At 54.0% G+C, this 23,507-nt stretch overlaps 5 protein-coding genes across 5 annotated transcripts; 3 read left to right on the forward strand and 2 right to left on the reverse strand.

The window, feature by feature from the left end:
- Window positions 1-920: 920 nt before the first annotated feature.
- Window positions 921-5,639, forward strand: BBA_07722 (serine/threonine-protein kinase ppk24; the record flags this gene model as incomplete). Its single annotated transcript, XM_008602819.1, has 2 exons — window positions 921-969; window positions 3,484-5,639. The coding sequence occupies 2 exons, from the start codon at window positions 921-923 to the stop codon at window positions 5,637-5,639; spliced, it is 2,205 nt and encodes a 734-aa protein (XP_008601041.1).
- Window positions 5,640-6,897: 1,258 nt separating this feature from the next.
- BBA_07723 (uncharacterized protein) lies at window positions 6,898-7,520 on the reverse strand (the record flags this gene model as incomplete). The annotated part of the gene is made up of 2 exons (XM_008602820.1): window positions 6,898-7,013; window positions 7,358-7,520. 2 exons carry the CDS (start codon window positions 7,518-7,520, stop codon window positions 6,898-6,900), a joined length of 279 nt encoding a protein of 92 aa, XP_008601042.1.
- Window positions 7,521-8,830: 1,310 nt separating this feature from the next.
- BBA_07724 (pre-mRNA-splicing factor cwc24) lies at window positions 8,831-9,865 on the reverse strand (the record flags this gene model as incomplete). The annotated part of the gene is made up of 1 exon (XM_008602821.1): window positions 8,831-9,865. The coding sequence occupies one exon, from the start codon at window positions 9,863-9,865 to the stop codon at window positions 8,831-8,833; it is 1,035 nt and encodes a 344-aa protein (XP_008601043.1).
- Window positions 9,866-13,640: 3,775 nt separating this feature from the next.
- On the forward strand, window positions 13,641-18,741 carry BBA_07725 (AMI1 protein; the record flags this gene model as incomplete). The annotated part of the gene is made up of 2 exons (XM_008602822.1): window positions 13,641-14,102; window positions 14,170-18,741. 2 exons carry the CDS (start codon window positions 13,641-13,643, stop codon window positions 18,739-18,741), a joined length of 5,034 nt encoding a protein of 1,677 aa, XP_008601044.1.
- A 1,301-nt stretch (window positions 18,742-20,042) lies between these two features.
- BBA_07726 (PH domain-containing protein) lies at window positions 20,043-23,345 on the forward strand (the record flags this gene model as incomplete). Its single annotated transcript, XM_008602823.1, has 2 exons — window positions 20,043-20,563; window positions 20,621-23,345. The coding sequence occupies 2 exons, from the start codon at window positions 20,043-20,045 to the stop codon at window positions 23,343-23,345; spliced, it is 3,246 nt and encodes a 1,081-aa protein (XP_008601045.1).
- Window positions 23,346-23,507: the final 162 nt, after the last annotated feature.

Genomic DNA, 23,507 nt, shown 5'->3' on the forward strand with positions numbered 1-23,507 from the left:
TGAGAGATTGTCATGAGCCTTGTCGGAGGTGCGCTGCTAGTCTCTCTGCTAGCCTATGATATTCGGACTGGCGTAGTAGAATGGCACGGCAACACGCCTCGAGTTGCTTGATACGGGGAGCAGAGGTCGATCCCAGCTGCAGCAAACCGCGCAGGGCCAGCTGCAGGATGCAGTTTGGTGCATTAGCTCCTGAAGAAAGGCCGGCGCCAGGGGCGCGGTTTCAGAGGGCAACCAAGCACAAGGTCAGACCGTCAGAGACAAGCAAATAGGCTTATTTGTTTAGTGCGACAAATTGTCAAAAAACAGGCGGGGGGGAATTGACACACGCGGGTTGAGTTCAACGTTGGCGAGTACGTGCGTCGGTCTTGGCTCACCCAGCTTAGCTTACACGACTTTGTGTCATGAAGAAAAAGCCTCAAGACCATACTTACGAATAGACTGTGCAAAAACTTCCATGCAGCCAAGCCTTGTCCAAGAACCCCTGCTACCATACTATGCGCTTAGCAGGGCGATGGGCGCCTGCACGATGGGGAGGGGGCTTAATAAAGAGCTCTTCTGGGCGTCTTGGCCTGCGTATCTTACAGAGCGCGCAGCGAGTCTGGAGCGCCGCGAGTGAGGACGGACGGAAGCAACGCGGGCCTTGGCCAGTGCTAGAAGTAATAATGAGCACGCGGAATGCGCGTCAGCTTCTTTGGCCAAGCGGTCTCTGATGCGCACCTTGGGGCATGCTCGCATGTGCATGGCTTACTACTACTAGTAGACTATATGGAGCCACCATCATCAAATTAGCCAGAGCCATCTGTTTTCTTCGCCCGTGCGTGCCCCGCCAGGATTACTGGAGGTTATCGTGAGGGGTTATCGAGGCCCAGGAGGAGATGCGGTCGTGAAGAGGCATAAGGTTGAAAATGAGGCGGTTCGAAATGCTCGTCTTTGTCAGCCGAGATGCCTATCAAGTGATTGAGTACAGTGGTCAGAGTGGTTGCTTGTGCTGTTCTCTACGGCGCGCCTGTGGTGCCGAGGTGCTGTAGCTGTGCGTCGTGCCGTGGGGTGGATGAGTGAGATTGATGAGATTCATCGGTAAAATATCTCTTGCGAAAATACAACGGGAAGATAACTGCTATTATACGATTCGAGGAGAATTTAATATTTCCCTTTTTTCCGCAACAATATTGCTTTGACAAATACTCCGACCATCTTATGTACCTCAGGACACTGAACCCCGTATTAGGAACGCATGCAAGACTGCTGCCTACTAGGTAGCCGCAACTCCAAGCAATGAAGGAGTCATAACCACAAGCGAACCTGTTTGTACACGTATCTATTCACATTCTACACCTGCTACTCACCAGGATTCTTGACCTAGTACTGGATACTTTTCGATCCGAGCCTTTAACGAGCTTTTAACCCCAGCAATTTTTTCGACGACGACACGCCCTTGTTAGTTCGCACGCCCCCGTGGCGTCCACTGATGAGATGCTAGTTGTAGCGCGTTCCAGGTACCGAGACCACTAGCCGATGCCACTACAGTCACTGCACTGGGCCACTGCACCTTCTACAACCCGCCATCTCAGAGCACACACCCCCGTAAACCCTCCCTAAACACCCTAAAACACCCCAGAGCTCGCCATGCTTCTCATAAATGCCTCCAAGCCCACGCCCACTTTTGTGCTTCAAAAACGCCGTTTGTCCTATCTACAATTTCCTTTCCTCACCATTATTTCCTCTGCTGGTGGAGTTTTGTTTATCAACTCTCCCCTCTGTCCTATTTTACTCTTTATTACTCTTCTTTCCGTTCTTCCCTCTTCTCTCCTGTGGAATTCATCTTCTTGCTTGTGCTCATGGATTTGCAGGCGTAGCCTCGCTTGCTGATTCTCCTCCCACCCGCCGCCAAACCACGATACTTTGATACTTGCACTGGCAACCACCAGCACAGGAACAGGTTTCGAAAATCAAAAACCACGCTCCATCAATCGTCATATTCGGAGAATCCTACGAATTTCACCCACAGGCCTGGCATTGTTCGCAACTCGATACTACGACGATAGCCATTCATACCGAGTCTACATCTCGAACCCGTCTATACAACTACCCCGGCAAATACAACCAGCAGATATTCACTCAATCCCATCAAAAGCAAATCGAAGCTTCGAACTACACATCGACGAAACCCCTCTTTGTTAATCTCGACGCTCCTGGTCTTTTTGTGGCTTGCATCAAAAAGCTAGTCCTTCACACCAAAAGGTCCCGTCGGCGTCTCCGCGGAACTGCTCAAGCTTTCTGTTTTTGGTGGTGTGCCCTCGCTCTCCAGCAAATACAGCAACACGCTCCGTCTATCCACGACGCCCAGCACAGCAACCCTTTCCGTCTTGTTAGCGCCCATCGTCCCGCTTCTTTGCAGCAAAAAGAGGACAAGCTTCCCCATCAATTACGTCGTTGGGTGCCGCTAAAATCCCCATCACCCACTATCTCGAGGCATCTCACTGGGCTACACATCACCTGCCCACTCTTTTCTCGAGTGGAAGAGAGGATTTCTAGCGTTCTTCGTTCAGGTCTCTCGGTACCTTGGAATCAGCTGCAACGCTCTCGGCCGGATAATACCTGTTGAACCTCTCTCAAACAGCAAGGACACCGACTTGGAATACCTGCGGCACGGAAACCCCCACCAAATTCCGCTAGACCTGCCTGCAGCAACTCTCCGTCACTAGCGGCACACCAAAGCTGCTTTCACCCACTCGCCCACTCGCCCTCGTCTGGCCCGTCTGCCCACCTATTCGCCGCCTCGCTCTTTCGCGCCGCTCTCTGAGTCCGCTCTCGTCCAGTCTTGGTCCGGTTGTTGCACAACGCTGCCACGCTTCCGTCTTCGCTTGTCTAGTTGGCTCGTCTGGACCAAAAGCCTATTTTAAACCAACCCTATCGAACCAAGGCTATTGGAGCACATTATTCAGCGCCCTCGGCAACTGCTCACCACTTCGACATAATCATGGCTGCTACGTTATTACGCCCAGCAGAGCCCCAGACCATGGGGCCCGATTCAGGTCAGTGCATTTCTCTTTCTCTCGTCCCTCAAAGTCCTCAGCGCCCACCATTCTCGCCACTCCTCTCTACCCACGCCCCCGATTCGCTCTCTGTTACCAGTCGCAACCCGCACTCAGCCTCTTCTGCCCACTATTCATAGCCTTTTGTTTCGCCTTGCCGGGGTGCCGGTCAACTGGCCGCTTGCCCACACACAACTGACTGATTGCATTCCCCTGCTTATTGATCCATTTCCACATCCTTGTTCAGCGCCTGTCTGCCACAGTGCCACCTACCTGTGACGTGATTCAGTCACTTGTCCCGCCTTTGTACCTTGGCCCTAGCGTTTCCCTTTACCCAAGTCGGAAGTCAATTCAACTTCTTTCTTTCTTCTTTTATTCTTCTTCTATTCTTCTTCATGGACCTTTTCCCCTCGTCCTCTCACTGACGCTCTCATTCTCCTCTACACAGATTCTGCGGATGCCGCGGATCTTCAGGATCGCCATTTCTACTCACACAGCTTTTCCTCACCACGCCAATATCCTGCCGATATCCCTCATCCCATCCTCGAGGAAGAAGCTGGCGAATCCGGAAGTGAATCGCCCATAGAACCCGTCACTCCCGTTAGCGGCGGCCGTTATTCGCAGGATTTCACCAGCGTTCACCAGTTTGGCCAGAATCTCACTTTGACGCATTACAATACCACTCAAAACCCTCCAACTTCGAATCCTACGAAACCGCCTCTTCAGCACGACTTGCCAGTAGGCCGAGCCACCCCCAGGCAAACTCCCGCGCCATCACCCGAACGTACGCTGCATCGCGCGCGCACAATCATTGGCAACACGACTGTTTCGGCTGTTGAGCCCGCTACTCCAACGCCAAAACAGCGAGAATCCGAACTTGAGGCTCCTCAACCCGGCACTCTATCGCGTCGCTCTACTCGTGGCTCTACGTCTAGTTTCAAACGCACAATGACGAATCTGTTCCGCCGGTCGTCGTCCGCCATCGAGCGCGACACTCCGGTGTTCGACTCTAGCTCGCCCGGCTCAACAGACAGCTCTTCGCAACGCAATCCTGCCCCTACCAGTGCTCCTCGCAGCATTCCGGCCCCGCCTTCGTATAAGACTCAGTCTACTGCATCAAATTCGCCTCCATCGCCCGGGTCACCACTAGAAATGGCCCCCTCAAACCGAACCAACATACTTGGCAAATCGTTACCTGGGCCCGAGGACTTCCAGAAGAAGCCCCGGGCCTCCACCGGCCTTACCCTACGTGGCCGTGCTGTCAATTTTGCACGTGGCGGACGTAATGGAAAGACACCCCGCCGTGCTAGCAGCTTCGACGCTGGCAACAGAGGAGCACCCGGCATTCCCGCTCAAGAGCATACCGGCAGCAAGATGTACCCTGCTGAGCGCCAACCGTGGGTCCTGCCTCCTGATGCTGGCACTGGCACCAAAGCTCGTCGCATGAGTCTCAGTCTACCTGACGACTTCATGATTGATACAGCTGAGCTTCTCTCTGAATTCGAGTATCAGCACAAGCTTCTTGGTCGCCACGGCAAGCACCTAGGCAAGGGCGCTGCCTCCAAGGTTACTCTGATGGCTCGCAAGGGCTGCCCCAATGAACTCTATGCTGTCAAGGAGTTTCGCGGCAAGTCCAAGAGCGAGAGCCAGGAAGAATATGAAAAGAAGATCAAGTCGGAGTTTAGCATCGCCAAGAGCCTGCATCACCCCAACATTGTCGAAACTATTCGCCTCTGCACCGACCATGGCCGATGGAACCACGTTATGGAATACTGCTCTGAGGGCGACCTCTTTGGTCTTGTTCAAAAAGGTTTCTTCAAGGGCGACGCCAAACTAAAAGATCGGCTCTGCATCTTCAAGCAGCTCGTCCAGGGCGTCACATACCTCCACGCTCACGGAATTGCCCACCGCGACATAAAACTCGAGAATCTTCTCATCACCAAGGACAGCAAGATCAAGATCACCGATTTTGGCGTCTCCGAGGTCTTTTCCGGCACGCATCCTGGCCTCCGCGAAGCTCATGGCATGTGCGGCCAGAACATGGGTGATTTCCGTGTTTGCAGCCCCGGCATCTGCGGTAGTGAGCCCTACATTGCGCCGGAGGTCCTCGCCAAGAAGAGCTCGTACGATGCCCGCGCCCTCGACGTCTGGAGTACCGCCATCGTCATGATCTATCTCAACTTTGGCGGTGCCATCTGGTCACGCGCTGAACCTGGTAATACCCATTACGATAAGCTCGTAAAGGGCTGGGAGCGCTGGTACAAGAACCACCCAGACCCCGAGGCCGTCATCACCGACACGGACTACCCCAAATGCTTGGCTCTCGATGTCGGCGTAAACCCCCCTGCACTTCGCCGCATACTATTGCAAATGCTCAACCCCGACCCCGCGAAGCGCATCACCATTCTCGACGTCGCCAACAATCGGTGGATCAAGAACATTGAATGCTGCCAGGTCGAATCTTATGACGACCCAACTCTCTGCATCGATGCCACCAAGTCAACCTCGGCGAATAACAAGAGAATATTCTGCCACAACCATCTTCCTATTAAAACCATGGGGTCGCATTCTCTCGGCAAGATGCCCGGTCAGGCTGGTTACTGAATCCAACACAACTGGCATATCTCGCATTTTATGCGCAAAATATGTATCTTTTACAAATCGCGTTCTTTTTTTCCTCTTGTCAATTTCCTTTGTCTTGCCATATTATTATAATGGGCATAAGTCTTGGGTCTTTTTTTTTAGATCAAGCACTGGCATGGGCTTTAGCACGGAGCCTTTTTTTTTTTATCTTTTTTTTTTGGCGTTGCGATGCGGCGCGGTCTTTTCTGCCTGCTTTTGTTCAATGGGGAAATCTGGGAGGCGGAAACTGGAATATATTCTAAACAGGAGGCGGGGAATGGCGTTGGGACGGAATGGACATTTGCTTCGCGCATGAATGAGCCTGGTGTTTAATTATATTTACACTGTCCTTTTTGTATATGTTAGGGCCCGCGAGCGAAACAGCTTCTGAGAATCGATGAATCGAGAGCAGAATACACACTTGCTTACTCAAATCTGCAGCAGAATTCCAGACAGTGACGAAAGATGTTGGTCAACAAGAATGATTACCCCTGCTTCCTTGATTAAGCATTAATTAGTTAATAATACCATTGTAGCCCCTTGTCGTGCGACTGGCACGAGTCACGGCCCGATGATGGGGGAAAAACCCGCGATTCCACCAATAAGCCGAACCACCTTGCTGCGGCGCAGCATACAACATGGACTATTAATAGTGAATGGTGGTTGAAATATGAGCTAAATTCAAAAAAGGTCCAGTCTGTCAGGTCACGCCTCGTGGGGAAAGGGTGCACGGCCTCGGTGGTTATTAGGAGGCGTGCTATGTATGGGGAGAGATAAAAGAGACGCCGAGAAGTCTCTCCCCCCCCCCCGGCAGGCGACGAGGCATTTTCGAAGTCGTCGTTTTTTTGGTGCCCAACACGAGTAGGGCTCGGCAGTCGTCGAAGCTGTTGTCGGTGAAGAAGTCGATTGATTGCATGGGATGGGATGATTGACTTTTTTTTCTGAAGAGTTTGGTGCAAGGGGGAGACTACAAGTTGGTTCAACCATGAAAGGGCGACAAGTCGTGGTGTCTTGAGAATAAAAGTCGCGGCGTAATATTTGCACCAAAAATACAAGGTGAGCAATTAAGAGACAAGGCTGATGGAATGCAAATAGTAGTCAAAAAAAAAAACTAACAAATGTTCAAACTAACTACTCATTGCCTCTCTCCACTGCCTCACCCACCTCCGCGTCCGACACTGTGCGAACCACGCTCGCCCTGCCGTACTCGAGCTTCATCCATCACACGCCGCCCCCCCGCCTAGCTAACTCGAAGAGGTCGAAGTTGTTGTAGCGCAGGGGAGGCGCGCAGCTGCACGCGGCTCCGGGTCATGGTGGTGAAGCTAACATGATAAAAGGGTAGGCACTTGCAGACGGCTATGGCGACGGGGTAGTTTTATGCAGAGAAGGGGCAAATCCAATATAGTATAGCTAATTGTTGGCTGAGTCCTTTTTCGTGTCTGATACGTGCGTATATATGATGGCTACTCCAATTTGGCGACCCGCGCTAGGTAGAGGGCGGCAGAGAATACTTACTGGGCATCATCTTGGAGGGGGAGGGGGGCAATGAATTTTGGCAGAATAAGCAGACTGGCTCTGAAAGAGCCGATGGGACGTAGATAGTACGTGCAGAGAGGAAAAATCTCTCCTGTCAGTCTCTGCTATAATCGTTTCCTCGCGTTCCTCCACCTCCTTCACCGCAGAAAGCTCCTTCAAGTTACCATCATCCTCGGCCTCGGCCTCTTTCTGCAAAGACAGCTCGCGGACAAGGTCTTGCGGGTAGACGACCGCTTCCTTGAGAGACACCTTGATCACTTCTCCCTGATCAGTGACGTGAAGAATAGTGTAGGCGTCCACGAAATGCTCGCGCATGCTCGTGCTCATATTCAAGTCCCAGCCTTTGGTGGTGGTGTTGTCTTTAGCGAAAGAGCCGGCTGCGGACTAGAGCCCAAGTCTCATTGTCGAGCGCGGAGAAAGAGGCGTCCAGCACGGTAATGTCCGCCTTGGGGAGTCTAGGGCGCGTGCAACGAGACTACTGCGTGTCATGTTGGGATGAAGCTCGAGGGGAAACAGGGAGATGATTGGGTTGGTCGGCTTATCACTCGCTTCTTCTGTCCCTCGCTGAGATTACTGCCATCATTCTCGATCATTGTCTCATCAGCATCCGGCAGCTGCTGCAAATACACATTTAATGCGCAGCTGGAAGACTACTTTAAGTACAGAACCGGGATATAAGTCTTGTGGCTGCTTATGTTGGCCCGGGTTGCGGCACTGAGCAGCCAAGGCTGCTTGCTGACCGGTGTGGGCGACAGAGAGTGACGCAAGAGAAAATGCTTCCTTTGCAGAGCAACTTGGCCAAACAGAGCTCTCAAACATGTAGATTTGCCACAACCAACAGCTCGGTGCAGCAAGGTGAGTACTTCTCTCGTGTCGATGAACGCAAGCGTGTCCTTTAGGATTAAGCCAGCCTTTTCGTCCAAGCAAACAAGTTTGAATATTTGAATATGTTCTGAGAAGCTACCAAGATGCTACTCAGACATTCGGGGGATCATGTACTTCGGGCTTATCGAGTTATTCCTGGATGCGAGACACACAGGCGAATCCTGCAGGCAGCCGTTAGTATGACGCGGTCAGCCCTTGTCCAAAACAGAGCTCCTGCAATGACGACCATAGGTGCGCTCGTCTCTGTCAAAGAAGCTTTCCTACCGTCAGTAGATGCATACACAGAGGGCAAAATCATATCAGCACTTACTGACACCGAATGTGAGCGACAGTATCTTCCGATCGTTTACGACCAAGTTTCCTTGTCAAACAATTTTTTTTTTTTTTGAAAATCACCCCCAGCAAATGAGAAGGCACAGAGTAAGATGCCTTGCCAGTCACACGCAGGCCGATATGGCTGCTTGTCAAGGAGCAGACGACAGTTGATCAAGTTACAGAATACATAGTGTTGGAGCGGCATGGTAAGTTGCCCCCGTAGCATAATCACAATCAGAGCCGTACTGTTCATCGCTGCCAACATTTCAGTGATTTATGATTCTTCAATATTTCAACATTGACATGACGACCAGTAAAAAATGCAACTCGGGTATTTCGCGCTTCTAAATGCTCATTCTCCTCAACTCCCCTTGCCCATGCAAAAAAACTTTTATATTGTACACCAAGACACCATCAAGCCATGCGACTCTCTCTCGCTATTCCTGTCCTTTCACCTCTTCCCCCTCCTCCCCCTCTGTCTGCTTCTTCTTCTCCGCTCGATCCCTCTTCTTCTCCAGCAGCTTCTTGAGCTTCTTGGCCGAGTTGAAGACACCATTCGTGCCCGCACCGCACGCCGCGCACGCCGGATCTTTTCGGTAGCGCTGCAGCGCGCAGGGCTCGCAAAAGTAGTGCCCGCAGCGCGTCACGACCGGCTCGCGGTAGTCGCCCTCGCAGATTATGCATTTGAATGGAATCTTTTCCAGCATGGCCTCTTCATCCGCATCCTCGCCGCCAGCCGTCGCCGCCGCCGCCGCCGCGGAATCCCGGTTCGCGTTCGCCACCACGGTGCCGCCGAGGTGCGTCTTGCCTTTGGAGGTAATGTCCCAGTCCTTGTCGAGCTGCCAGCCTTGCTTGACGTCCTCGCGCGAGTGCAGGTACTTGCAGTTGTCGCCAAAGCCGCAGAAGCCCGTCTTCTTGTAGTCCTTGCAGACGTCGGGCGCGAAATCCATGACGGTAATGGTGCGGATGTTGGTGGCGGCCTTGATGGGGCCGACGGAGCGCTGCGGCGCGTCGGGGTTCTTGGTGATGAAGGATGTCTGGTTCGCGAGGCCCTTGTACGTGCCGTCGGGTGCGTTTCGGGCGGCGGACGACGACAACGAGGCAGAGGACGAAGAGCCTAGCAGGGTCTTGGCGGATAGCGCATCGGCGGCGTGCTCGTCGTACCAGTTGCTCTGCTTGGTGGCGTCGTTGGCGGACGAGAGGGGCGCGCTGCGGTCGGCCGTGTACGCGGATGCGGTGAGCTCCTTGCCAGCGCCAGCGCCGGCGGCGGCTTTGGAAGAGGCCGTCACGACGGCCGTCTTCTTGCGGCGCTTGACGCGCTGGCCCGACTCGTCCTCCGAGGAAGAGTAGTCGCTGTCGTCGCTGTCGGCGGGCGGTGGCGTCGCGGGCCGCTTGCGAATGTTGGCTTTGCCCTTGGCGCCGCGCTTTTTGAAGAGGGCGACCGGCGCGGCGGCCGCGGCTTCAGTGTCCATTGTTGTGTATGTGACGGCGGGGGGGGGGGCAATTCGTGGTCGATCGTGGCAGGATGTGATCGGGTTGACGTTGGTTGAGGATGAATATTTGAGGATTTGGGACAGGCTAGGCTAGGCCAACTAACAAGTCGCAAGTGGCGCTGTAAATGTTTGGGTGAGTCAGCTGAAGCAGAGAGGTCAGGTCTATCAGCTAATACATGCTTGTCGAGGAAGAGAGTGCTAGTTTTGTCTTCTAACCGTTTTAGTTCATTAATAAGATTTTCCTCGAATGCTTTTGTAGCATCTCGTCGTAGCCAAAGTTGGAAATGGGTGGCAAACTAGCATTTAACGCTTGGTAATCTACACTAGTTGGACGAAATTCTTGCTTTGCTAATCACATCGCTATGTTGAGAATAGGCTATAAAAGCCACACCGGCGTATGCTAGATCTAGAAGGATATCTAGTCTGCAAGATATAGAGCCACGAGTTATCTATGGCGCGGCAACTCCTAGCGACCCAAGGCGGACTTATTAGCGGAGAGTTGGTATCGGATCTGGTGATGAATGTCCCACGCGGCATAAGCAATTTCATGTCTAATCTGGCAATCGATGAATCGGCTTAGCATTTGACGCACTATCATCTTCTTCGTTTTACGACGCAAATCGAAGAACAACGAGAGAAAATAGCAACTGAGAAGCTTAAGCATGCTCGTCCTCATCGCTAACTACAGCCACTTTTGGTGAGGGGCGGTTCGCGAGCGCAAACGACACAAGTGGTACCAGCCTCTTTCAAACCAGTCTCTTTCAAACCAGTCTCTTTCAAACCAGTCTCTTTCAAACCAGTCTCTTTCAAACCAGTCTCTTTCAAACCAGTCTCTTTCAAACCACGAACCAGTGCAAAAATTCCGAGAGCAAGTAGTTTGGCCATGTATGTCTGACAGCGAGGTCCCTGTTGCCGTCGGCGGCAACGTTTGGCTGTGTGTCTTTGCTGCGCTTCCCAATGAAGACTAGGGCGATGAATTGACGCGCTTGGAATAAGCTCGCGCCGAGTACGCATAAGTAGTCGCGTCATTGGCAACGGCCAAGACGCGCAAGGTTTGCTGAACTTTGCGTCATTTGGGGCAAATATATCATGACTGAGTATCTTGTTCGAGCATAAAAGTTCTGCAAGAACAAAGTACATAGCTAATTCAAGACTCAGCCACAGCTCTACGAGACGACATTCGAGTCACAAGACCAGGGGCTGCCATAGATTGGGGGCGGAGTCAAAGAATAATAGTATGAGTACTCGAAACGACCAAGATTGAATGCCATGAAATTATCAGTAGTAAGTCGTGGGGATCATTTCGGCATGTCCGTGGATACTTTGCCGTATAATACAGGCAATAAGCAGACTTGTCAGGAACTGCAAGCATATCCGCAACTCGATGGCACTGCCACGCGTCGGCAAGCCACAGCTGGCTCTGCATAACTGACAAGCATAGCAAACTGTTCGTACTATCTAGGCAACATGCTCGTCTGAAGTCGCGCATTATTTTCAGCCGACAACGACCGAGAAAACAAAACAAAACAAAGAAGATGCCGGGTAGGTGCAGTAATGGCTCCTTCTATTTTTGTAGGTAATGTGAGGCACTGATTGGTCGCAGGGGATGTGTCGCATTGTTGACATGGGGCCCTTATTTGGCGGGCAAGCCAGCGTGGCGCTGAGCTAAATGAGGCAACCTTATGCAGAGCAGAGGCGCGTCATGCCACGACGATGAATGGCTTTTAGGACTCTTTTCTTTTTTCCGCCTTGATTATTTTGTGACCTCTAAAGTTACCGCCACAATTATCGGTTATATTCCACTGCGGATATTTTCTTGAAATGCAATTATACTGTTGTTTCGTGTGTGTTCCACATGTTATGACAGCCGTCGCAATGACAGGTGAGGCTGGCCAATATTCAGGAGGAATGCTCCAGCTTGCTGCAGATAAAAATACGGGCAGCCTTGGCTGGTGAGATGGGACGGGTGGGGAAGAAGTAGGGCAGAAGAGAGGATTGGTATGAATACTGAAGAGGGAAAAGTAAACAAAGACCAACGAGGTTGTGAGAGGGGATTGGTCGGTGCTGATGATGGGCGCGCAAATGGGCGGCGCTAGAATCCTTTGCTGTACGTGGTTGAATGGTGGTTATCAAGAACAAGGCTACCTACCCTTGTACGAAGCAATGACACCAAAGTTTTGGTAGCAGGCTTTGGTCGAGGTGTCGAGGTGTCGAGGTGTCGAGGTACAAAAATGGTGTCTCTTGTGTATGACCAAAAATGGTCTAGCGTGTCTTTATAGCAACTTGAGCTCCCCACTACCTCTGGTCCACTGTAAGCTGTTTGGCTGTGAGCTCTCGCGCTTGCTGGAAAGCTCACTGTAGATGAGCACGCAAGCACGCTTGTCGGCGGACGCTCGCTCTCCCACCAGCTCCCGAGCTGTACTAGGGTTCGCGCCATGAGATGACGTCTCGGATAGCATTATTATACATTGGTCTCGGAGACGATTGGCTGTTGTTTTTTCTTTGTTTTTTTCGGCGTGGATGCACGGATGCGGTGCAGCCACCTGACTGTTCTTCTTATAGCGGGCTCACGCGCTGTAACTGCTGCCTGCATCTCTTTGTACCTCCTTAGTAAAGGTACGCGCTGACCACCCCGCTTCCAACTGGCAACTGGCAGCAAAAAAAAAAAAAAAAAAAAAAACAGACAAACAGCATCACGACGACTACTCTCTTCCCTCTCCTTTCCTCCTTCAAGGTGCTTCTTTTCCTTTGACGCCCTCCATCACCACATAGCTCACGCAGATCTCGTCTCCTCGCTGCTGAGTCTACGTCAATTCGAACCAACCCTTCGCCTTCCTGCCGCTCATTCGATAGCCTCTTTTTTCCGTTTTTTTTCTGCATTCGACGCGTCTTTTGATATCTCGGCCCCCGCTTCGCTGTTTCTCCGTGATCCATCAACCCGTCCGTCTAGCTCAACACGCCAGTCTCTCTGGTGTCCTGTACACCTTGAGAACCAAAAAAACAGCGTCTTGCACCTTTTAATCTAATTACCGGAAGATTCCTAATTTTTCCTGTTCAACGATTTACGACCTCGTCCTACTTCTGTTCGACTTCTGTTCGAATTCTATTCCTCCATTAATAGCTTTTTTTCATTTTACCGTCGACCAAACCAAGAAATCAAAAAAACAGAGACCACAGGTGTCGCAAACTCCAGAACAAGAAGATCCTAGCTATTTCTACTTCTCTGGCCCAACCTGGTCGATTGTCAACACGCGTCATTCCAGCACAATCTGTGTTGCCGCCCAACTATACCAGACGCCGCACGCTGCGTTTCTCTCGGGCTCGGCATCCGCTTCCGCTACGAGCCTGGCTGGCCCTCGAGTCAAGCAAACACCACCAACTATTCTTTGCTGGCCTTTATCGTCATCTCAACTCTTCTGTCCTTCGCATCAGCGCCCTATTGTTTTTCATTTCCTGCCCAAATCGGCGCCACAATCATCCCTCCCAGTCCTGTGTCGCCAGACCTGCATCTTGTCTCTCCTAACCCCTGCTTGATCCTCCGCTTTCAACGCAAGGGGCGCTTCTTTCGGACCCGATCAAATCGTGCTTTCCACTGCAAGCTCACGACTGACGGCCAACAAAGCTCGTCTTCTGCTCGGAAGTCCTGCCCGACATCTTAGCGCCCTTCCGCTTCGCAAACAACACTCACCAGCTTCCCGGCCAGCTTCATGGTCTCCCGCTGGCCTTAGGCGGTCCTTCTGTCCTTTCCTTCAGAATGGCCTCGTCTATTGCCTCGGCCAGACCCAGTCTCGCTGCGCCTGCGGCCGACGACGATGCCGCCAACGACCCATTCGTCGTTAGCACGTCGTCAGCTGCTCACTACCGCTTTTCGGCCTTTGACCATGAGCTTTTTGCTGCTGGGCCCGGTTCCTCCCCACGCCAGGCCAAACGTGCCCTCGAGTCTCATTTAGCCGAGACGGAGCGCCGACTCGATGAGGCCGGCAAGCTTGGCACTGCTCTTGTCTCCCAACGTAAAATGCTGGCCGAGCAATTGCAGGAAATCGAGAACCTCCAGGCTCAGGGCGAATTAGGCCCCGAGCTCCGCCAAAAGCTTGTCGAAATTGAGCGCGAGTATAACGACTTGGCCCGTGAGTCTGCTCGCGCCTTTTTACCAAAGAGGATTCCTTCCAATGAGAATGGCGGCACACCATACGCACCTGATGGTCGCACCGGCAGGGTAAGTTGCTCACATCGCCTATCTCCCCAACCGACTCAGACAGTTTCTAACAAGCCCCGTCTTACAGCGTTCCATCAGCCCTTCTAAATTCGACGGCCACGCAACAGGCTCCCCCACAAAGCTCACCGTCCCCAAGCGCAGGGCTAGGAATCAGCAGTCCAACCGCCTACACGACATTGAGTTTGCCGCCGAAATCAGCCAATCCCTCATAGCCCAGGTCCGAAATCTTCAATCGCTCCTTTCTGAACGCGAAGAAGAGGTCAAGACGCTCCAGAGCGACAAGGCCCGACTCGAACTCGATACCGAGAACCTTAACCAACGTCTCAAGACTCTCGATGAGAGCGAGCACCGCTACAAGGACGAAAATTGGAACCTCGAGACGCGCATGCAGGAAATGAATTCTCTCCAAAAAGAAGCCGCCGACAAGGAAAAGAAGCTGACCCAGGCCCTCAGCCTCGCAAACAGAGAAAAGGCGGTCGCTCAAAAGGAAGTCGACGAGATCAAGGCCTCCCTTGCAAAACTCTCCGAGGAGCACGCTGCTGCCGTGAAAATACATGACATTGAGCTTGGTTCTGCCAAGCGCAACCTGAATTTGGGCGAAGATGAGCGTTCGGCTCTTCAGAAAAAGATTGATGACCTGCACAGTCAGAACCAAGAGCTTGCCAGTGCCATCTCCGCGCATCGTGGTAGAATGACGGATCGCGAACCTGGTTCTGGACTCAGCGACGATGACTTTAACACAGCTGCCGAGCATGCTACTCCCGATCACTCGCCGCCGCCCTCCCCCATCAAGGGCACTCCCAGACATGCCGTCTTGGAAACGGAGACTCTCAAGTCTTCCCTCGGCCATGCGCAACGGACCATACAGAGCCAAAGAAATCAGATTCACCGCGAAAAGACCGAGAAGCTCGAACTCCGCCGAATCATTCAAGATTTGCGCGAGGACTTGGAGAAGCAGCGCAGCGAAGCTAGCGGCAACATACGCGCCAACCGCCGCAGCCGCAAGGTCGATTCAAAGGAATACAAAGCCCCCGCCAAACTGCTTGGTAGCATGCGCTCCGGCAAGCATGAGATCTTCCTGGATGATCCGGAATGGGAAGAGAATGACGGCAGCTCGCCTTCTGGTAGCCCTACTGCGACAAGACAGACCATACTGCCCTCGATTGAGCCAAGCGACCAATTTGAGACTGCCAATGAGGCTAGTGAATCTGCCTTCGAGACGGCAAACGAGCGCGCAACTGAGACAGATGACTTTCAGACCGGTCACGAAGTCATGTCAGACAGTGATGGTGATGAAACAGAGACTGAGTCCAGAGGCTTTGGCAGGATGAAGCAGACCCCGAATTTACCTGCTGTTCTTGCTAGAAATGGCACCCGCGAATCCTTCCACAGCACTGCTTCGACCTCTGCCGACGAAGCTCCGAATACCTTGCGTGACGTGCGCACGCCCACCGGCACTGTCTCATCCACCAGAAGCCGCTTCAGCCTCAGCCGCCTGCCCTGGTCTCGCCGCTCCCGCCAAAACAGCGAGGAGCCCACTATACATAGCAGTCCTATCAGCCATGCTGGCAGCGCTGGCACGCCACGCGCGCCTGGTCAGAGTCTGTTTTCTGAGCTCCAGGATTTCGACGGTAGTGAGGATGATTCTATCAATGGCACTCCCCGCACGCGCACCATGCGCTCCCTCACACCCGGCTCAATTCGCCGCACGCTGTCCCCTCCGCCGCCCATGCCTACACGCGCTGTCATGGTTGACAATTCAACCATGACAGAGCCTGGCTCTATGCGACCTCAGGCCCTCGAGAACATTCGTCCAACCTCTTCGGGCTCCGTCATCAACACGAGCCGAGACTTGCCAGAGTGGCGGTCGAGCTACGATCCTACATCCACGGATGCGTCGCGCCGCACGTCCAATTTCTCCAACAGCGACATTGATGAAAAGATTGCCCAGTTCCCTGTCCCGCCGAATGTCGTGGCACCCAAGGATCTGGCCTTTTCTTACATCCAGTCTCAGAATATAGAGCCCCGCGAACCTATAGTCGCACCACCGACCTTGAGAATGTCTACTATTCTGTCCGAGGAACTCGAGCCCATTGCCAGCCCTCAAAAATATGTGCCTGTCATGTCCTTGGGCCAGATTCAGTCACAAGCTGTCGAGCCTGTTGCCAGCCCTCAGAAACCTGTGCCCGTCATGGCTCTGGGCCGAATTCAATCTCAGGCTGTCGAACCCATTGCCAGTCCCCCAAAACAGGTGCCTGTCATGTCCTTGGGTCAAATTCAATCCCAGGCTGTCGAGCCCATTGCCAGCCCTCAAAAACAGTTGCCTGTCATGTCCTTGGGCCATATTCAGTCACAAGCTGTCGAGCCTGTTGCCAGCCCTCAGAAACCTGTGCCTGTCATGGCTCTAGGCCAGATTCAGTCGCAGGCGGTTGAGCCCATTGCCAGCCCTCAAAAACAGTTGCCCGTCATGTCCTTGGGCCAGATTCAATCCCAGGCTGTCGAACCTATTGAACTGCCTACGCCTACCACGCCCAAGGCCGGCGCCCCCGTTGCAATCCCCGCTCCCATGCCACAGCTCAGTCTGTCGTCCATTAACACACAAAACATTGAGCCAAAGTCCCCACAACGTCCTGCTTTGGGCTTCTCTGTCATTGCTACCGAGCGAGTATCGCCAGTGTCTGAGTCAATGCCTGCTCTCCCTGCCTTTGGCTTCTCTTCAGTCATGACTGAGCACACGGTGCCGGTCAGCCCTGCGAAAGTGCGTCCACCTACCCTGGCGCTGTCGTCAATCTCTTCAGAGGCAATTATGCCGAGGACCATTCCCAGGAGCGTTCCCACGCTCACGTTCTCTGCTATTCAGTATGTCAATATTGAGCCGCAATCACCAAGAAATGGAAGGAGAGATGGCTTCATCTTCCCGCGTGACCTCGACACTCCTGAAAAGCTTGTGCCCGAGACACCTAACAACAAGATTTTCGGTGCCCTCTTTGGACGCGGAAAGGGCAAGGACGCTTCACCCGTCATCGCTGAAGATGAGACAAGGCAATCTCCTTCAGATCTTCCTGATGCCGAGACTCCAGAGTCTCAGCGGCCATTCAAAGAAATTTCGACCAATGGCTCCACCCGACCACGCAAGTCTGCGTTGCCCAGCACCAGTGACCAGGGTGCTCAGACTGCCCTGACTGGTGGAGCGATCGATCGTCTGCAAAAGAGTCACAGAAAGAGCCCATCAGTTGCTTCAGTCGGCAGCCCTGGAACGTTAGGCACTGTCCGCATCCACCGTTCGCAGGAAAGCCTGGCAAGTCACGCCAATCGCGGCATGGATCTTGACGATTCAATGCATGATACTGGCTCTGTCATTGCTCGTCCGGAAAGCGCAGCCAGTGGAAGACGGTCAGTCTATGGGTCAGCGCCTCCTCTGCCTGTCAACCATCGCCAAGCTATCCAAGCCGCCGGTGCCCAGACACAGAGCAACATGGGCCCGCCACTGTGGCCTGCTTCTGCTATGAAGCGTCCCAGCACACCAAGCCAACTAAGGCGATCAGGATCGGGGCAGCATGGCACGCCAACTCCCCGTGCTGCCCGCACTGGCGGCTTTGTCGAATTTCAGCAAAAGCCTCCAGTCGTTGCTAGGCAGCCTTCGGTGTCATCCTTCGCTTCCGATATTGATGCGCGTTTCGATCTGCAAGCTACGGACATTGACCCTACTGGCTTCGGCCCCAACACGGATCCTCGCATGATCCAGGCCATCACGCAGACCATGATTGGCGAGTACTTGTGGAAGTACACACGCAAGACTGGCCGTGGTGAGCTTTCTGCCAACAGACACCGCCGCTACTTCTGGGTTCACCCCTACACGCGAACTCTGTACTGGGGCGAAAAGGATCCGTCGAGCGCTGGACGATCTGAGCTAAAGGCCAAGAGCGTGCCTATTGAGGCTGTGCGTGTAGTCACGGACGACAACCCAATGCCCCCGGGCCTGCACCGCAAGAGTCTGGTGATTATTGCTCCAGGCCGCACCATCAAGTTTACCTGCCCTACCGGCCACCGCCACGAAACGTGGTTCAATGCCCTGTCGTATTTGCTGGTTCGAACAGAGCCGCAGGCGGCGTATGATGCCGAAGATGTTGCGGGCTCCATCACACGCGAAGATGTCGACGAGTTTAATCCACAATATGGCCGCCGGCCTGCGCAGGGCCACCGGCCAGAGCAGCAATCGGTTTCGTCGTACAATTCGCGCGCTGTGAAAAACGAGTCTCCCGCTGAAATGTACTCGTTGGTGGTACCGACGCTGACGCCAACTCCGCACCGCAATGATCTTGCCAACAAAGCGTCGAGAAGCACCTTGAGCAAGATGAGCGGATACTGGAAACTCTCGACTCTACGGAGCCGCGCAGGCGGTAGCAGCACTGACCTGTACACAACCAATCAGGTGCATGACAGCGCCGAGGATCTGCGCGAATTGATCGAGCGGCAGGACCGCGACGCGGACCGTCTGGAGAATGTGCGAGCGTGCTGTGATGGTAAGCATGATGTGGGCAGCGTTCCTCACTCGTCGAAGCGCCATCGCCACAGCCATGGCCATCCTACGCACTCGGCCAATACGACGCCCGTGTCGTCTATGCGAACGCGCGCTTAAACGCTGCAACCCTCTCAGAATGGTACATTTTATCACAGAATTTCTTTTTACGAAACACTCTACACTCTTTACGGAACCTTGGGGATAGTCTACTCCCGCGATTCACATCCAAAACCTGATGATTCTGACGAAACTTTCTTGCCTCGGTCGAGATTTTCCTTTACTCTTTTTAAGTTTAGGCACGCAGCATCAGCTGTTGAAACTATAGCCACTCTCTCACACTCGCAGTCGAAAGAAAACTGCAACTTTCCTTTTCTATTGTTTGTAAATTAGGAACATAGGGGTTGTTTGGTTCTGTTTTACAGTGTCTTGTCCACCGTGGCCGTTGTCTGTTGACAGGGACCTTGTTTGCGGACGGGGAAAATCACTTTATCTATATTCTTTGGCACAGACCAGACTAGACACCTTATGTTTCTTTCACCTTTAGCCAAGAGGCGTTTTGTCGAGCTTTTTGTTTAGCATGAGAATATTTTACTCTGTTGCAAGCATGTCATGGCTGTATTGACGTGAGGCGTCGGTCGTGGGCTGCAAGTGAGATGTCATTTTCAACTTGGAAGGTAACCATGTTGGAACAAAGAACTTTTTCAATTTCCGTTGTAAGAGGATCAGGCAATGTTCAGATGGCCCCTACAATGGATTAGCGCCCGTTCGACCAGTGGAACCATGGTGATGCATTTAGCGTCTGGATAGTGCAAGTACAGATGGTGATCGCCTCATCAAAGATTACATTCAAGCGCCAACAAGTTCGAGCCATGCTGGTCTCTCAGAATAAAAATAAATAGTCTTGAGCGGCTTCAACGAGTGTCACACTGCGTTGACGCTGTATTTGGTGAGACGAGGCTGTCGACCCATCACATGACGTAGGTGAAGCACGCGCTGCGCTAGGTAGCCCCAACTTTTTGGCGCTGGAGCTTGTCCAAACAGTGACGTGACACCTTGTTCTTGAGGACAACTTTATTTGAACATCAACACGCTTCCGTCTCTCGTTGTTGGTTCTTGTCCATTTCTCCTTTTCCTTTTCCGTTTTGATTTAGCGGTCCTTGTCAATAAATTTCTTCCTCATCGTACAACTTTCTCCCGGCGACAAACGGACCGGCCGGCATTCTGTGGATATAGGACACCTTTGTTAAAACTGTCACCCATCAGCAACCACGTTGGACATGCAGCTCCGTCTCAGCAAACATCATAGCAACAACCCATTATCTCGATCTTGCGTCTACGTTACCCCGAAACTTTGACCCGAAATCTCTCTACAACCACCGACACACGCATACACGCACACCGCCAGACGCACAGCAGCCATGGGTCCCTGGACGGCCCTGCTGGTGGCGTACCTTCTCGGAGGCGTCACCTTTGTCCCGCTGCTTATCGGCCTCGTCCTGCTGCACGCACACTACACGCTGCCATTTCGGCGGGACATGGATGAGGTCCCGGATGGGCACCCGGACAGCGTGGTGCAGGACGGCGACGACATGGCCGCGCTCGACGCCCGCCGGGCCAAAGAGCGGGGTGACAAGCACAACGACGACGACGGGCGGAGCGGGCGGCGGAAAAACGACAGCGACGCGGCGTTGCACGAGCTCGATGTCGCTGCGGGCTACTTTGCAGTGTGTAGGGAGTACACGCCCATGGGCATCAACGCGAAGCCGATTGAGCGGGCCACGCCCGTCGGCACCGCCACGGTCGCGCCGCCGAGCCCAAGCGTCTACCAAACATTCTACAGGAGCATCTTTGACCGGAGGCCCGTACCTGGGCCGATTGAGAATAACAGCATGAGTCACAGGCCGAGGAATGCTGGCAATGTGTTTTACGTGGTGTTGCGGTAGGTGGTGCTCTTGGAGACGACTGGGAAGGTAGCACTGACATGTATTTTTCGCAGACACGGCCACATTATGCTCTTTGACGACGAGGAGCAGCTCGAGGTCCGTCACGTCATCAGCCTCGCCCACTACGACATTAGCATCTACTCAGGCGGCGACGAGACCCCAGAGGGCGAGCTGTTTATCAAGCGCAACGCCCTGCGCCTTTCGCGGCGCGACAGTCCTGATGGCGACGAAGGCGGCCCCGTCGCGAAGCCCTTTTACCTCTTCTCCGAGAACTGCTCTGCCAAGGAGGATTTCTACTTTGCGCTGCTCCGCAACCAGGAGCAGACGTTTCCTGGGCTCGGCCGGTGCCCGCCCAAGCCCAAGCACTATGACACCAAGGACATTATCACGCTGTTGCAGCGGCTGCACTCGTCCGAGGAGACGGTTCATTCGCGCTGGCTTAATGCCGTGCTGGGGCGCATCTTTCTCAGCGTCTACCGGACTAAGGATATCGAGAATTTCATCGCGACCAAGATCACGAAGAAGATTTCGCGCGTCAAGACGCCTTCGTACCTGACCAACATTGCCATTTGCAAGATTGACACGGGTGAGGCGGCGCCGTTTCTGCACAATCTGAAACTCAGGGAGTTTAACGTCGACGGCGAGTGCCTTGTCGAGGCGGACCTGCGGTACTCGGGCCAATTTCGGCTGGAAATGTCGGCGACGGCCAAGATTGAACTCGGCGCGCGCTTCAAGGCTCGCGAGGTCAACCTAGTGCTCGCGCTGGTGCTGCGGCGCATAGAGGGCCATGTGCTCTTCAGGATCAAGGCGCCGCCCAGTAATCGCCTTTGGCTGTCGTTTCAGGCCATGCCTAAGATGGAGCTGGCCATTGAGCCGATTGTGAGCAGCCGCCAGATTACCTACACACTCATTCTGCGGCAGATTGAGAACCGCATCAAGGAGGTATTTGCCGAGACGCTGGTGCAGCCATTTTGGGACGACGTACCGTTTTTTAGGACAGAGCACAAGGAATGGCGGGGGGGCATCTTTGAAGGGGATGATGCGGTAGAAGGTGAAGTGACGGCGGCGGCGGCGGTGACGATTCCCGAAGTTGATGGGCCGGCGGAGACGGTTGTTGTGGGCGCCGACCCCGAGGAGCCGGCGATTGTGGCGGAACAGCAGGCTTCTGTACGACCGGTGGAAAAGAGCCAAACGATGCCGACGCTGGAGAGCCAGGCGACGTCCGCGACTGGTCTGTTTGGGCGCAAGCTCGGAACGAATAAGCTAAGCGCAGATAACTCACCGGCTGCTGCGTCGACGGTCAGCCTGGATGCTAAGAGCACAGCCGCAACAACGTCGTCGTCGCGGTCCCCAAACATCATCAAACGCGCCAGCGTGGAACCGATTGTCGGCACGGAACCCGCGCACGCTGACTGGTTCAAGCCCTCGACGTCGCCGCCCGACCACGCCACAAGCCTGATTGCCGCGCTGCACTCCAAGGCCCAGCAGGAAGCGGCAGCGGCGGCAGTGGCGTCGCCATCGTCACCCATTGTCACGCCCATCGGTTCGCCCAGTAAGGATAAGCGCGTCAAGTCGAGCGGCGCCTCGTCCATCTCCTCCAAAGAGGGATCCATTGAAACGACAGAGCAGCACGGCGACGGCGCGGCCGCGGCCCCCACGCGGCGCAACACGGTCTCGTCGCACGGATCGCTCGAGAGCCAGCAGTCGCCCAATGGCGGCGGCGCTTTCAGCCAGGCCGGCTCTCTCGGGCGCAAGTTTTTTATGAAGCGCGAGAATTCGAGCGCGTCTGTTTCGACAATCGCTTCGACGACTGACACAAACGGGCCGAAACAGCAGCAGCAGCAGCAGCCGCGCAACAACACGCTCGCGGCCGTGACTAATGTCGCCAACCAGGCCCGACAGTGGGGATGGAATGCCATCCAGCGACAAAAGGACGCGCGCCGACACGGCGAGGCTGCGAGTCACGTTGACCTCAGCCAGCCGATGGGTCGCGGGCAGCCGCTCCCGCCACCGGGCACGCCCCTGCCCGGTCCGACCAACGGCAAGACCAAGATAGCAGCGCCAGTGCCGGTACCCAAGCGCAAGCCAGTGCCGGTGTCGGCCGAGGACAAAGAGCCAGAGAGGCCAGGGACGGGTCACTCGCAAAAGCAGGAAGAGCAAGAGCGGGAACTAAAACCGCCGCCGTTGCCGCAGAGACGACGACGAGGGGCGAGTCAGGCGATTGCAGAGGAAAAGGAAGAGGATAACGGCAACGCGGCGGAGAACATTCTCGTGATAAGTGCGCCGGATGACTCGCAGCCGCCGACGCCGCTGGACGATGGGACAGAATACGAGGGGGCGCTATTTGGTCCGGGGAACAATGATGATGAAAGTAAAGGCGTAGCGGCGGCAGGGATCCCAAGGAGACCGGTGCCGGTGCCGATTACAGTTGTCAAAGACGTGAAGCCAGAAGCGGACAAGACGCCTGTCGTGCAACCCGCGCGAGCATTCGACGCGCTGCCAGTAAACGAGATGGAAACAGCCACGTTGCCTGCTAAACTTGTTGTCGATGATGCAGGCCTGGAGGATCTAGAGCAAGAAGATGGCAAACCGCTGGTTGCGATGCCTCCATCAACGACTCCGCCGGAACCAAACGTCGATGACGATGACGATGATGGTTTTGCGGGATGGATGGATGAAGACGCGGATGAGAGTCAGATTCCGACGACGACGACGACAACGACAACGACGAGTCGGACAGAGGAGGCGCTGCCAAGATCAGTGACGAGTCGGGTATAATTGTGAATGGAAAAGGGGTGAGGTTTGTACAGGGGATGATGGGCGGGGGAATCACAAATACAGTACACACAAGGGGCGGGCGTGAAAGCAAGAATGGAAACATTGGCGTTGACGGAGTTTTGATCATGTTGACTGGAAGTCGACCCTTTTTCTTTTAAGCAT

The sequence above is a fragment of the Beauveria bassiana genome, assembly GCF_000280675.1.
Source record: "Beauveria bassiana ARSEF 2860 unplaced genomic scaffold BBA_S00027, whole genome shotgun sequence".
Lineage (NCBI taxonomy): Eukaryota > Fungi > Ascomycota > Sordariomycetes > Hypocreales > Cordycipitaceae > Beauveria > Beauveria bassiana.